Source organism: Oratosquilla oratoria, chromosome 19 (assembly GCF_046742065.1).
Source record: "Oratosquilla oratoria isolate Oo_2021 chromosome 19, ASM4674206v1, whole genome shotgun sequence".
NCBI classification, from domain to species: domain Eukaryota; kingdom Metazoa; phylum Arthropoda; class Malacostraca; order Stomatopoda; family Squillidae; genus Oratosquilla; species Oratosquilla oratoria.
This window is the reverse complement of record NC_134795.1, coordinates 37,309,253-37,324,876: the sequence shown is the minus strand read 5'-3', so window position 1 is coordinate 37,324,876 and position 15,624 is coordinate 37,309,253. Positions and strand designations below refer to the sequence as shown.

The window sequence follows — 15,624 nt, the reverse complement described above, 5'->3', positions numbered from 1 at the left end:
CTCTCCACTCGCTCCCATCTGTCTTCTCCTGTCCTTCCTCAACAGACATTCTCCTCCCCTCCCAATGCCTCCTTTACCCCATCCATCCATCTCATCCCAGGTCAACCCCTCATGTCCACTACTTCCACCTCTGCCTTCCACACTTCTTTTACTAGTCTTCACTCATTTTTTCCATGTTGTCCAAACCATCCCAACGCACTTTCATCAACCCTATCCCCAACTCCCCCTGCACTCCAGCTCTCCTCCACATCTCATTTCTCACTCTATCCAGTCCTAGTAACCCCTATCATACTTCTCAGGCACCTCATCTCAAACACATTCAAATTCCTCCTCTCTTATGTTCCATGTTTCTGCCCCATGTAATGCTGTCAGCACCATCCCCCACACACAACCTCCTCTTAGCATCCATTCCCAAATGTCTACTTCTCATTACACTTTTTTAATTCCCCAAGGCATTCACTCGCTTCTCTCAATCTACATTCCACCTCCACTTCTTCCTTCCTGCCACATTCACACCCAAGTATCCAAAACTATCCACCTCCTCCAATCTCTCTCCCTTAATACTCACTTCCAGTCTGCTGGCACTTTCTCCCCTTGTACATCTTATCACCCTACTTTTACCCAAATTTATCTTCAACTTCCTTCTTTCACAGACCTTCCCAAACTCTTGTTACTTACTTCCTCAATCCTGCCTCTGATCCTGCTACAAGCACAGTGTCATCAGCAAACAACAGCTGGCTTATCTCCCACTTTTCTCTATTTGATTTAACCATCTCCAGTCCTGACCCATTACCCTTGCATTTACCTGTTGCACCACCCCATCCATGGGTAAATTGAACAGCCAGGGTGACATAACACATCCCCGACAAAGTCCCACCTTTACCTCAAACCACTCACTCTCTCCATTTCCAATCCTAACACACACACTACTACATACATACATATACCAAGGCTTTTTCCCCCTTCCAAGGGAGGTAGCCAAAAAGGGAAAGGCATAAAAACACTCCCACCCATTTCATCCCTAAATACACTCCACACCCCTCCCACCCTTCCTCTCATCTGAGCACCTCCTGGATGACGGGTCATCCCTGCACCCTGCCCACCGCCCTGGGTCAGAAGCAGTGTCGCAAGACACAGTACATCCACAGCGAGGCCGCTTCATTTAATCAGCGACCCCCCCTCTCCGTCCCCCTTTGCATATAAGGCGAGGACGGGGAGAAATCCCTTCGGGCTGCGTCAAAATTTACTCACACATACTACCCCACCCCCCACTTCCCCGCCCATTCCTCCTCATGCAGTCACAACATCATCCATATACAACCATTCTCCACTCACCTCTGTCTTCCGTCCTCTCCCTTCCTTCCTCAACAGACATTCCCCTCTTCCCCAAAGCCCCCTTCACCCCATCCATCCACCTCATCCTAGGACGTCCCCTCATGTTCACTCCCTCCACATCTGCCTTCCATACCTCTTTTACTAGTCTTTCTTCACTCATTCTTTCCATGTGTCCAAACCATCCTAATATTCTTTCATCAACCCTATCTCCCAAATCCTTTTTCACCCCTGTTCTCCTCCTCACCTCCTCATTTCTCACTCTAGCCTAGTAACCCCCACCATACTTCTCAGACACCTCATCTCAAACACATTCAAACTCCTTCTCTCTTCTTCTCTTATGTTCCACGTTTCTGCCCCATACAGTGCTGTTGGCACAATCACTCCTTCATACAGTCTCCTCTTCGCATCCATTCCCAAATGTCTATTCCTCATTACACTCTTTAAACCACCAAGGCATTTACTCGCTTCTCTCAATCTACATTCTACCTCCACCTTCACTCCACCTTTTCCTGCTACACTTGCACCCAAGTATCTAAAACTATCCACTTCCTCCAGTCGCTCTCCCTTAATGTTCACTTCCAGTCTACTGCCACTTTCACCCCTTGTACATCTCATCACCTTACTTTTACCCACACTTATCTTTAGCTTTCTTCTATCACATACTCTCCCAAACTCTGCCACCAGCTTCCTCAATCCCTCCTCTGACCCTGCCACAAGCGCAATGTCGTCCGCAAACAACAGCTGGCTCACCTCCCACTTTTCTCCATTTTCTTTAACCATCTCCAATCCCTGACTCACTACCCTAGCATTCACCTCTCGCACCACACTACTACTCTCGCAAAAACTCTTGACTGGTCTTGACAGCCCTCCTCCCATCCCATATATTTGCAATACTCCCCACAGCACCTTCCTGTCTTCCCTGTCATAAGCCTTTTCCAGATGCACAAAAGCCCCAAAAAACATCCTTACCTTTTCCTATAGCACCTAGTAATTACATAATAGAATAATTGTTTAATTTAATGTTTTTGACAATTATAACACTCAAAAATTTTACAGAATATTGTAAGGGCTCCAGATCATGATGCTGTCATTCAAAGAATACCACACATGCAGAAAGCCATCTCCAACTCGTTAAATGATATACAAGTTACACATAGGTAATGTATCTTTCAAGATTTAATTTATGTGTATTTATTTTGCATTATTACTTTTTTAAGATTCTATATTCTCAACTCATAAAAAAATGAAGACCATTTTCATTCTAAAATTGATCCACTCATCAGAACAAAATTGTTTGATGCTCACTAGGATAAAATTCCTCAAAAAGCAGCTGTTTGAAGGAACTGGTTAAATGTTGATGTAACTAAAACATATTTATTTTTTTCTATTTTTTTTTTTTTTCTATAAGTGATGAATACAAGAATGAGATGTGGTATGCTATTTACAGAAAGTACCAGCCATTTCATCTTGCCCAAAATTACATCAAGCATCTTGAACGATTTGTGACATCTCTCGGGGATTACCGGAGTCGCAATGGCTTCCCCAAATCTTGGCCAGACTCCTTGGCACACTTACAGCTTGTGGTTGAGGCGTAAGTTTGCTTCACATATGTTCTTCACATTTTAATGTTATGTATTTGGAAGTGAAATGGTGCCTAAATTTGTACTTCATGGATGTGTATAAGAGATACTCTAGGGAATAGTATGTAAAAATTATGATAAATATATAAACTATTGCAGAGCATCTGGGCCACTTATGATTTCTCCTACGGGTCAGATATTAGTTCCGTCTTCTTGTCCTCCAGTTCTTCTAATCAATTTCATCACAGATCATATGAAAGAGGCTGAAGAAAAGATCCTCGGCTATGAAAGGTAGAGTTGTGTTGTTTTATTTAACTTCGTATTGGTATTAATCTAGTTGTATTTGTGTAGTTGTATTATACAGGAAGGGAGCTATGCTTATGGTGACCCATCTTTGTATCTCTCAACATCAAGTTTTTTCTTAAAATCTTGAATAGTGTTTGCACACACTGTTTCTTTGCCTAATTTGTTCCAAGTATCTATCACTCTGTGTGAGAAGCTATTTTTTTTTCAGATCTCTTCCGTAATAATCTTTTCTGGGGTATTGGCTGCTTGTTATTGTGGCAAAGTAGCATACTTTAGGGTCTATATGGGGCACCCCTATGGACCAGAGCCACACATCATTTTGTCTATGAGAGAGGAAACTCTGTTCATAGAGAAATTATAACACTTTTATACTACGACTGTCCCTCCGTTATGCTGTCCCCCAACCCCTTGTTGCTGTCCTGTACAATTTATCTGAGTATTTTTCTGTGGTGGGGGAATTCCCTGTGGTGGGGGAAAAGAATACTGCCACCAAGTATTCCCACTTGGATCGTAAGAGGCGAGAAGAAAGGGACGGGGATTGGGACTAGGCATCCTTCTCCTTGTAGCCCCACAGGGGACATTCCTAAAAGAAAAAGTAAAGGCATAAGAGGGTCTGGGAGTTTTCGGACCAGCACCCTAAGGTTTGGGTCTTTTAATGTGCGTGGATGTGGTACAGATGAGAGTAAAAGGGAAGAGATAGGTAGTATGGAAGAGATAGGTAGTATGTTTGTGAGAAGAAAGATGGATGTGTTGGCTTTGAGTGAAACTAAGTTGAAAAGGAAGGGTGAGTGTAAGTTTGGGAGTGTAAGTGGGAGGTTATCAGGAGTGAAGAGAGGGTGAGGGAGGGAAAGGGTGGCTATTCTAGTAAGTGAAGAGATAGGTAAACATGTAGTGGAGTGGAAGGAGGTTTCCTCAAGGATAATGTGGATGAAGGTGAAACTGGGAAAGGAGATGTGGGTCTTTGTAAGTGGATATGGGCCTGGCAGTGAGAAGAGTGTAGAAGAAAGGTAGGCCTTTTGGATAGATTTAAATGAGTGCATAGAGGATTTAGGGAGAAATGTAAATGTAATAGTACTGGGAGACCTTAATGCTAGGGTAGGAAATGATCCAATTGATGGAGTGGTTGGGAAATGTGGAGTTCCAGGAAAGAATTGTAGTGGAGAGTTGATGGTGGAAATGTGTCTAGAAAGAGAGTTGACAATAGGAAATACAGTGTTTTGGAAGAAAGTCAAGCAAGTACACATGGGAGAGGGTGGTGGATGGAAGGGTGGTAGATAGAGCATTAATGGATTATGTAGTGGTAAATAGGATTATGATAGGAAGAGTTGAGGATGTACATGTGCTAAGGGGAGAGGGTGGGGGAATATCAGATCATTTTTTGGTGGAAGGTAAGTTGAGAGTGGAGGACAGATGGAGAAAGAGGAAAGGGACAAAAGGTAGGGAGGTTCTTAGAGTGAACTCTGAATGAAAAGGAGACGGAGTACAAAAAGTAGCTGAAGGAGGAGTGGGAGTGAGTGAAGGATGAAGTAGAGCTAGGTGTGGAGGAAGAATGGGGATGGTTCAAGGAGAGAGTCACAAAGTGTGCAAGGATGGTGTGTGGAACAAGAAGGACAGGAGGAAATAGAAGAAAGGGTAGTGAATGGTGGGATGAGGAAACAAAGAAGGTTGTAGAAGAGAAGCGAGCTTTCACAGATTGGTTACAAAATAGGATGAGGGAGTCATATGAGAGGTACAAAGAAAAGAAAAGAGAAGTAAAGCAAAAAGTAAAGGAGGCAAAGAGGAGAGCAGATGTGAAATGGGGTAAGAGTATGACAGAAAATTTTGAAAGTAATAAAAAGATGTTTTGGAAAGAAATTAAGAGAGAAAGAGGCGAAGAAAAGGTAAAAGGTGCAGATGGAGAGATGATAATGGAAGAGAAGGCAGTAAGGGGAAGATGGGCAGAATATTTTAGGGAGTTGCTAAATGTGAAGGAGGATAGGGAGGGAAAGATAGCTGCAGTGGGAAATGCTAAGAAAATGAGAGTGATGAGTGAGGAAAATGGAGAAGAAATAAGGAAGGATGAAGTGAAGGCAGTTGTTAAGATGATGAAAGCAGGTAAGGCACCTGGTCTGGATGGATGCCATGCAGAATGTCTAAAAAATGGAGGTACAGTGATGGTGGACTGGCTGGTGAGGTTATTTAATGTTTGCTGGAGAGAGGGTAGAGTGCCAGAGGACTGGAGGAGTGCCTGTATAGTTCCTCTTTACAAGGGAAAAGGGGACAAGTGTGAATGTAGTAGTTTCAGAGGGATTAGCTTGTAAAGTGTAGTTGTTGTTGTTGTTGTCGTTCCCTAGACTGTCTGTCCGAGCAGTCCCGTCTCCCTAAGGAATGCCGTAGCCGAAACTGGGTTTTCCCACAAATCCTTTATAGAGTGTATGTTGTGTTGTTTGCGTGCATGATTGTGTATAATGCAGTCTTCCATTATGTGTTGTATGGTATGGGGTGAAGTGTTGCATCCTGGGCAGCTGTTCACAACGCGGTCATCCAGCCTCTTCTGGTAGCTTAGAAGTGCTGGGTGGTGACTGCACCGCAGTCTGGCCAAGTGGACCGTCTTCTCCTTTTATGCAATGGGGGGACGGAGAGGGGGGTCACCGATTTAATGAAGCAGCCTTGCTGTGGATGTGCTGTGTCTTGCGATGCTGCTTCTGACCCAGGGCAGTGGACAAGGTGCAGGGATGACCCGTCATCCAGGAGGTGCTAAGATAAGAGGGAGGGTGGAAGGGTGTGGAGTGCATTCAGGGATGGAATGGGTGGGAATGATTTTATGCCTTTTCCTTTTTGGCTACCTCCCTTGTAAGGGGGAAAAAGCCTTGGTATATGTATGTATGTATGTAGTTTCTTTTCGTGTCCTCTTGTTTTTCCATTGTCCCATTTCAATAAATCATTTTTATCTAAGATTTCCATTCCCTTCATAATTCTATAGATAGTTAGTAGGTCTCCTCTTTCCCTTCTTTGTTCCAGAGTTGGTAATTCTAATTTGGACAGTCTTTGTTCATATGTCATTTGGAAAGAGTTGGTGTCAGTTTTGTTGTTGTTGTTGTTGTTCCCTAGACTGTCTGTCCGAGCAGTCCCGTCTCCCCAAGGAATGCCATAGCCGAAACTGGGTTTTCCCACAAATCCTTTATAGAGCGTATGTTGTGTTGTTTGCGTGCATGATTGTGTATAATGCAGTCTTCCATTATGTGTTGTATGGTATGGGGTGAAGTGTTACATCCTGGGCAGCTGTTCACAATGCGGTCATCCAGCCTCTTCTGGTAGCTTAGAAGTGCTGGGTGGTGACCGCACCGCAGTCTGGCCAAGTGAACTCTGTCCTTTCGTGGGAGAGAGGTGTCAGGGGGGGTACAAATCAAAGTTTGTATACTCGGTATTATTGAGAATTCGGGCGAGAGAGAAAGAAACACCAAGGTAACACAACACGTGTTTTTATTTGGATATAACACAGAGCACTATCCTATCTACATCTCCACACAAATATAAAATATAATAATCACCAGCGTGATGTCTACAAGACTACAAGACTACAAGACTACAATATATACTACACCACTCGTCCTTGTGTGACGAGTCCCCGTTTGTGTCCTGCTGCGGACGGGCGCACGTCTCCTCCTTGTGTGACGAGTCCCCGTTGTTGTCCTGGTGCGGACGGGCGCACGTCTCCTCCTTGTGTGACGAGTCCCCGTTAGTGTCCTGCTGCGGACGGGCGCACGTCTCCTCCTTGTGTGACGAGTCCCTGTTGTTGTCCTGGTGCGGACGGGCGCACGTCTCCTCCTTGTGTGACGAGTCCCCGTTGTTGTCCTGCTGTGGACGGGCGCACGTCTCCTCCTTGTGTCCTGCTCCTCGTGGTCTCCTTCTGTCCCGGAGCCCTCCCTCCGTGGAACTGGGAGGGGAGGGGGGGGGGTCCGCCCTCAACGGCAGACGGCCGTAAGGTGTGTGTATCCTCCTTCTTCCGGACGCCCTCTTATACATCCGGGAGGGTGAGGAAGAGTGGGTGGGCATGGATCTGCGCATGCGCACAGCAGTAAACCTCGTGTAGGGACAGTTGGCAACACTGAAGCCAAGCATGACCTGACGCCACCTTTCGGCCGGTCAGGTGTGCTGGGTCACCACCACGCTTCTTGCTTCGTCTCGGCCAAATCACGTGGTCGACGTCCGCGCCGACAGCCCTCTAAGTCTCGTCACGTGACCCACGTGACAAGAGGATTCAGAAGAGTGGATATCAGGGGGTCTGGCATGCAGCAGTGTGTTGTCTTTCAGTGTGTTAATGGAGCGGTGAGTGATATGATTATGAATATGTTTCCGGAGGCTGGTATTTGGTGGTTGTGGAGGAAGAGAAGAGAGTATCTGTGCGTGATAAAGGTCTTTGGGTGTTGTTTTAATGTTTGTTGGTGTGTGTGGGTGTTCTGCTATGTAGTGTAGCGGGTGTAATGTGTTTGTGGTGGCTGCGGCAAGTGTTTGTGTGCCTCTCATGTCGAGGTGGTCCTTGACTTTGAGGATTTTTGTTTCATGGTGTAAATGGTCTGTAGGTGTTGTATTTGTGCAGCCTGTAATTGATTTTAGGGCTTTGTTTTGTATGATTTGAAGGGTGTTGTGGCGTGTCTCACTGAGATTAGGAGCTCATGCAGGACTCGCATAATTTAACACTGAGCGTATGCATTGTTTGTATATTGTTATATTAGTTTCTTTGGGAAAAAGGATTGTGGTACTCCCCAAGGTAGGCGTAGCTCCTCTTGGGGATCGGTGCCACCTGCTTAGAGCCGGTGGCCAGGGGTAGTTGCTGCCGTTTGGCCCCCAACTCTTGGGGTTGGGGGGTGGTCCCACGACGTAGACGCTGCAGCTCCAGGACCTGTCAGTTTTGTTGTTGCTCTTTGTATTCTTTCTAATTTTTCTATATTCTTTTTGGTACTGGGTGTCCATAGTGTTGCTTGAGTTTTGGTCTTATTAGTGTAGTTAATTATTTTTTTATCATTTCCTCATCCAAATAGACAAATGCCACTTTTATTGAGCTCAATAAATTGTAGGTTTCTCTGACTATTTTATTAATATGCTTATTCGGTGTCAAGTCTTTGTTGATCATCACTCCAAGGTCTTTTTCCAAGTTTACTTTTTTTACTTCTTCACCAATTTTATAATCTCTCGATATTCTGTTTTAACATACATACATACATATACCAAAGGCTTTTTCCCCCTTACAAGGGAGGTAACCAAAAAACAAAAGCATAAAAACCATTCCCACCCATTCCATCCCTAATACACTCCACTCCCCTCAAACCTCTACCCTCCCTCTCATCATGGCACCTCCTGGATGACGGGTCATCCCGACATCCTGTCCATTGCCCTGGGTCAGAAGCAGTGTTGCAAGACACAGCACATCCACAGCAAGGCTGGTTCATTAAATCGGCGACCCCTCCCTCTCTGCCCCCTCATGCAGAAAGGAGAAGATGGGGAGAAATCCCTTCGGGTTGTGTCAAACTTTTCTCACACATACTACCTCACCCCCCATCCCCTCACCCATACCATCTCATGCATCACATCATCATCCATACACAACCATTCTCCATTCACCCCTGTCTTCTGTCCTCTCCCTTCCTTCCTCAACAGACATTCCCCTCTTCCCCAAAACCATTTCACCCCATCCATCCATCTCATCTAGGTCACCCCCTCATGTTCACTTCCTCCACATCTGCCTTCCACACCTCTTTTACTAGTCTTTCTTCACTCATTCTTTCCATATGTCCAAACCATCCCAATACTCTTTCATCCACCCTATCTCCCAACTCCCTTACCACCTCTGTTCTCCTCACCTCCTCATTTCTCACTCTATCTAGCCTAGTAACCCTCAGACACCTTATCTCAAACACATTCAAATTCCTCTCTTCCTCTCTTATGTTCCATGTTTCTGCCACATACAGTGCTGTAAAATGAAAATAATATAATAATACATTTACATTCTGTTTTTACTTTTCCAAGTTCCATTATACTAGATTTCTTGATATTGAATTTCACTTCCCACTTTTGAGTCCATTTCCAGATCTTGTCCAAGTCTTATTGTAATGAGTTGCAATCCTCCTCAGTTTTTACTTTCTTTGGTATTTTTACGTCGTCTGCAAAGAAATTCATATAACACTCTACTCCTTCATGTCATTTATGTATATGGCAAACATTATTGGGGACAGTACTGATCCCTGCGGGACACCATTTATCCTTTCTTCCCAATTTGAGAATTTATCTCTAATTACTACTCTCATTTTCCTCCCAGTCAAGAAGTCTTTCATCCATTCCAATAATTTTCATCTGATGCCACCTATTGACTCTATCTTCTTTATTTAGTCTATTGTGTGGTACCTTATCAAATGCCTTTTGTAGGTCCAAAAAGGCACAGTCTGCCCAACCATCTCGCTCTTGTATTGTCTATTAATCTTGACAACCTTTTTGTAAATTTTTGCTACTGTGCTTGTCAGGGAGACCGGTCTGCAATTTGATGGGTCTTCCATGTTTCCTCCCTTATAAATTGGTACAATGTTTTCATTCTTTCAGTCCTATGGCACTTTTCCTTCTTTAAGTGAGAATTTAATTATATTGTATATTTTATCTGTTAATTCTTCCATGCATTCTTTCAGTATCCAATTTGGAATTCCGTCTGGACCATGTGATTTTCTGACGTCAAAGGTTTTGATTTGATCGCTGATTTCCTTCTGTGTTACAATTATTTCTTTCATTGAGGGGGATATCTCTCTTATTTCCTCACAGTTAGGTGAGTTTTCTATTGTGAATACTGATTTGAAGTACATACGTACATATTCCAAAGGCTTTTTCCCCCTACACGGGGGGGTAGCCAAAAGGAAAAGGCATAGAAACCACTCCCAAACCTTCCTCCACAGACATTCCTCTCTTTTGTCATGCCCCTTTCACCCCATCCATCCATCTCATCCTAGGACGCCCCCTCATATTCACTCCTTCCACCTCTGCCTTCCACACTTCTTTTACTAATCTTTCTTCACTCATGTGTCCAAACCATCCTAATACTCTTTCATCAACCCTATCTCACTGATTTGAAATGGTTGTTCATAATTTCAGGCATTTCCAGTTCTTCTGTATATTCATAGTTACCTTGTCGCAGCTTTTCTATTTCTTGTTTGTCCTTCAGTTTGCCATTTACATACCTGTTAGATAGTTTGGGTTCTTCCTTGCATTTTTCTATTAATTTTTTTTTTATAGTTTCTCTTTTCATCTCTGCATATTTTTACATAATCATTTCTTAGTTTGATGTACATTAGCCATTTGCTTGTTTTCTTGTCTCTTTTCCATTTTTTCCAAGCTTTGCCTCTTTTATCCTTAGCCTCAATACACCTTTTGTTGTACCAGGTTTTTATGTATGTTCTTCCCATTTTTTGTTGTGGTACGTATTTATTCACTCCCTCATTATAAATTTCTTTTAGTATGATGATGACCCGTCATCCAGGAGGTGACCCGTCATCCAGGAGGTGCTAAGATGGGAGGGAAAAAGCCTTGGTATATGTATGTATATTCCATTTGTCATCCATTCCTGTTTCTTCATTTAGGAATTTTTCCCAGTTTGCATTGTGAAAGGGTTTTTTCGAGTTTCTCAAAATTTGTTTTGTTGTACATTAGTCTTCCTATTCTGCTTTGATCCATTTGGTCTTTCAACTCAAATTCTATTAGTACATGGTCACTCTTTCCTATCGGAGTTTTGTAATAAATTTTATCGACAATTTCAGGCTCTGTCGTAAGTATTAAATCCAGCCTTGATGGTTCTTCACTACCTCTGTATCTGGTATTTTCCTATATCCACTGAGTCATTGATATGTGCTAACCTTTTTGCTCCAAGCTGGTACTCAAGTGTTTACATATCATTCAACATTTATCTGTCTGTGTCTTTCTGCTTGTGTATTTTTATTTGTTTTTTTCATTCTCTGTCTTTTTGGTGTTGTCAATCTCCATCTGTCTTTCTAAGTAGGACCAGTGATAGGTACCTGATAGTGATAGATATGTGAGATGGATGTTGGAGAGAACCATCTCCTTGTCACCCATCGTAAAACTTATTGACACCCATCGGGTCCAAGATCCTTTTCTTTCTATTTATTTTTCATATTTTCCCTCCATATATCCATATAAAGAGAGCTGACAGCCAGCAACTGCATCCTTTTTCCTCCTAGTATCTCTCAATATATACCTGAAGGGAGGTAGCCAGCCAAGGCATGCACCCACCTTCCACTCATCCTGATGCATGCACCCACCCTCCACCCATTTGATGTGCATGCAGTTTTATTCTGATTAAAAACAGGTAGTTGATAATAGAAATCTTAATGTTTTTGTGGTTAGAAATTACTTTCAAATTTTAATTTTGTGCTGATGATTTTCAGAATACGGGACAGAGAGAAGAGTCTTTATGCATTGTGCAAGGAGGAGCTAGGCTTGGCCTTTCTGGACAAAGATGACTCTGTTCTTCCAGAAATGATGATAGAATGCATGGAAAGAATGTTAGCATCAGCCTATCGCCTCTCCCCTTTACTCTCTGGTGCCAGACTTTGGATAACACAATATTATTCAGTCATGCTGGATGGAGAAGTATGTGTGCCATGGAATTGGGACAGAGAAGATGAATAGTTGTGCGTGTGTATTGTTGCCCCTGGTTTCTCATGCTGAAGACCTATGGCCTCCAGTTTTGATATATTGGTGATAGACCAGGTTATGCTACCTATTATCTACCTATTATTGACATAGTCTTAAGGAGAAAATGCCTTAACACAGACATTCCCATATGTCATGAGAGTAGATGGAATTCACAATCTTAAGGTGGAGTTCTGTGATGCATGGACTAACCACACAATTTAGCAACTGTTCAGAGTTCCTAAAAAATGCAATGATACGAATTAACTAAGTTGAAAATGTAGGTATAAATGATCCCTTGTAAATTTACATTTTGTTAGATTAAAAAAAAATTGTTAAACATATGGACATATTCTATTGCAGAATAAGTATGTGGGTTCTGTACATAACTAGGCAGGTAGGCATTGTTTTTTGAGGAATCTATTTCGAATACACTTTTATAACAGATTGTTGAACATGACAAAATTTGGAAGGTATAATTATGATAAAAAGAAAAATTGTGAAAAGCAACAAACTGTTCCTTTTAAGACTGGGGGGACGGAGAGGGGGGGTCACCGATATAATGAAGCGGCCTTGCTGTGGATGTGCTGTGTCTTGTGACACTGCTTCTGACCCAGGGCAGTGGACAAGGTGCAGGGATGACCCGTCATCCAGGAGGTGCTAAGATGAGAGGAAGGGTGGAGGGGTGTGGAGTGTATTCAGGAATGGAATGGGTGGGAATGATTTTATGCCTTTTCCTTTTTGGCTACCTCCCTTGTAAGGGGGAAAAAGCCTTGGTATATGTATGTATGTATTAACTGTGTTTTCTCATGATTATTTTCAAGTTTCTTTTTTGTGCTGTATGAAAGAATAAATCTTGTACAAGTAGTGAGAAAAAATTTGCCTATTTTAGCATTACTAGGGATTACTAGGCTGGATAAAGTGAGAAACAAGGAGGTGAGGAGGAGAGCAGGGGTGAAAAGGGAGTTGGGAGATAGGGTTTGTGAGTATTGGGATGGTTTGGACACATGGAAAGAATGAGTGAAGAAGGATTAGTAAAAGAGATGTGGAAGGCAAAGGTCGAGGAATGAGCATGAGGGGGCAGCCAAGGATGAGATTGGATGGGAAGGACGGGAGAAGACAGAAGATAGGGGTGAGTGGAGAATGATTGTGTATGGATGATGCTGTGATGCATGGAAGGGGATGGGGGGGTGAATGAGTATGTGTGAATGATATTTTATTAACACAGCCCAAAAGGATTTCTCCCCATCTTCTCTATTTCTGCATGAGTGGATCGAGAGTGGGAGGGGGTTGCCAATTAAATGAAAGGCCTTGCTGTGGATGTGCTGTGTCTTACTGCATTGCTTCTGACCCAGGGCAGTGGTAGAGATGCAGGGATGACCTGTCATCCAGGAGGAGCCAAAAAAAGATGAAGGGGGATGAATGGGAATAGAGCATGAGGGAATGAAATGGGTGGGAGTGGATTTATGCCTTTGACTACCTTGTAAGGAGGAAAAAGACCTTGGTATATGTATGTATGTGTACTGATAAGTTACAGCTAGTGTGGAAGAAAGTTGAAAGGGTAGGTTACTTTGAAAAAAAGTATATGTGGGTAAGAGCAAGGTGACGAGATGTACAAGGGTAGAGGATACCAGTGAGATAGAAGTATATATATACATATATATATATATATATATATATATATATGCAAAATAACCACAGGAAAAAGGAAACTTGTAGACAGTAAGTACTTTCGTATATTACATCTTCAGACTAAATGACAGAGATACAGAGTAGGGTTTAAATATAAGTATCAGGTGGCAACCATAGGGGGGGAAGGGGAGAGACAATACAATGTGAGGAGGGGGGATGACCTTACCCCTATCGACCTGACCAACACATAAGGGTCAATCTGGCGGAAAGATCTCAAGTGACCATTTGGGTTATCAATTTATCACATTTAAAATGACCATAGCTATAAGCTTTCTAAGTGGCTTGTGACAAAGCTTTCTCCATTTGTAGGCACAATTTCCAACTCATTTATTCAAAATAGTGAAGACTTGATTCAAAGATTGAATCTCTTAACATTGATTATCTTTACAAATTAGTTAGTTTTGATGTCACTGGGCTTTTTACACATGTCCCAATTAAAGATGTTTTAACTTTTCTCCCAAATATTCTAGGTAATAGTATTGATGGTATCCCTTGTAAATTTTTTATTAAATTAATAAGTCTGTGTGTAAATAGTTCTTCTTTTGTCTTCGAGGGAAAATATTACACACACTTTCGGGATGGCTATGGGAAATCCTCTTTCACCAGTTTTAGCTAACATCTACATGGAATATTTTGAAAAATATTTATTACCAACTATTAAAGATGAAAAAGTTATTTTGTTCAGATATGTAGACGATGTTTTGTGTTTCTGGCCTAATAACCATTCCATTGATGATTTCCTTGTTAATCTAAATTCACTGGTACCCTCCATTAACTTCACTCTTGAGATAGAAAATAACAACAGTTTGCCCTTTTTAGATGTTGAAATAATTAGAGATAATGGTACTCTGAAAACTAAAGTCTATAGAAAACCTACCAATATTCTTTCCTATGTTCATTTTTATTCAAATCACCACATCAGTGTAAAAAGATCAGTTTTTATTTCCATGTACTTGAGAGCTTACAGGAATTCAGATCCTGAATTTATTGATGATGAATTTAGAACTATCCAGAATATTGGGGAAAAGTTAGAATATCCTATTCATATTCTTAATCAATGTCACAACACCGCCAAGAAACGCTTTCACAAAGCTTGCAATCAAGAACTAGGAAACCTTCTCCTTCTGCACCATCTCACTTTATATTGCTTGAATTTAGTTTATTTGAAATTAATTTTATTATTTTACAATGTTATGTTTATAATTAATGATTTAGGGGTGTTTTATAAGATACGGTAATAGAATTTATGGATGTATAGTACAGTATGAACGGTCATACATTACTGGAACGTACAGTAATAACTTATGTTCATTTTCACGTTACGTTCGGCCGTTCGGAACGTAACTAAAACGTAAGTTGAGGAGCGTCTGTGTGTATATATATATATATATATACATATTTGTACATGTACATATATATATCCATATGTATATATATATATATATATATATAATATATATATATATATATATATATATATATATATATATATATATATATATATATATATATATATATATATATATATATATATATATATATATGTGTAGAGGTGAGGTGGCAGAATGAAAGTTAAGGCTAGAGTAGTGAGCTTATTCAGAGCCAAACATTTCGACCTCTATAGTCTTTCTCATTGGTCCACTGAAGAAGACCCTAGAAGTCGAAAAGTTTGGGTTTGAATAAACTCACTACTCTAGCCTTAACTTTTCATTTTGGCACCTCACCTCTATATTTGTCAATCTTTACTTACAATGAATGAAGCAGATAAATTAAAAAAACATGCCAGAAAAATTCTTAATAAAACTGAAAAAGGAAAGAAATTAATGGGACTTCTGGAGGAATACCCCAATCCTCCCAGAATGCGCGGTATTCCAAAAATTCATAAACCCAACGTTCCAATGCGACCCATAACTTCAGGGGTTGGCAGTGCACCCCACAGACTAAAGAAATGTCTAGCCAAACCGTTATCACAGGCAATGGGATCGATCAGCAATACACATTTGAAAAATTCTAACGATCTTTTGACAAGACTAAAAGATTTAGA

At 41.6% G+C, this 15,624-nt stretch overlaps 1 protein-coding gene across 3 annotated transcripts in view; it reads left to right on the top strand.

The window, feature by feature from the left end:
* Window positions 1-14,946, top strand: part of LOC143035844 (T-cell activation inhibitor, mitochondrial) — a 33,605-nt gene extending 18,659 nt beyond the window's left edge. For 2 of the 3 annotated variants that reach the window (XM_076202907.1, XM_076202906.1), the window contains exons 6-9: window positions 2,392-2,492; window positions 2,783-2,926; window positions 3,075-3,206; window positions 11,642-14,946. In XM_076202907.1, coding sequence (XP_076059022.1) covers window positions 2,392-2,492; window positions 2,783-2,926; window positions 3,075-3,206; window positions 11,642-11,885 — 621 coding nt within the window. In that variant the 3' untranslated portion in view covers window positions 11,886-14,946. Of the gene's footprint in view, window positions 1-2,391; window positions 2,493-2,782; window positions 2,927-3,074; window positions 3,207-10,696; window positions 10,776-11,641 lie in introns of all 3 variants that reach the window. The other variant, XM_076202908.1, reaches the window with a different exon arrangement.
* Window positions 14,947-15,624: the final 678 nt, after the last annotated feature.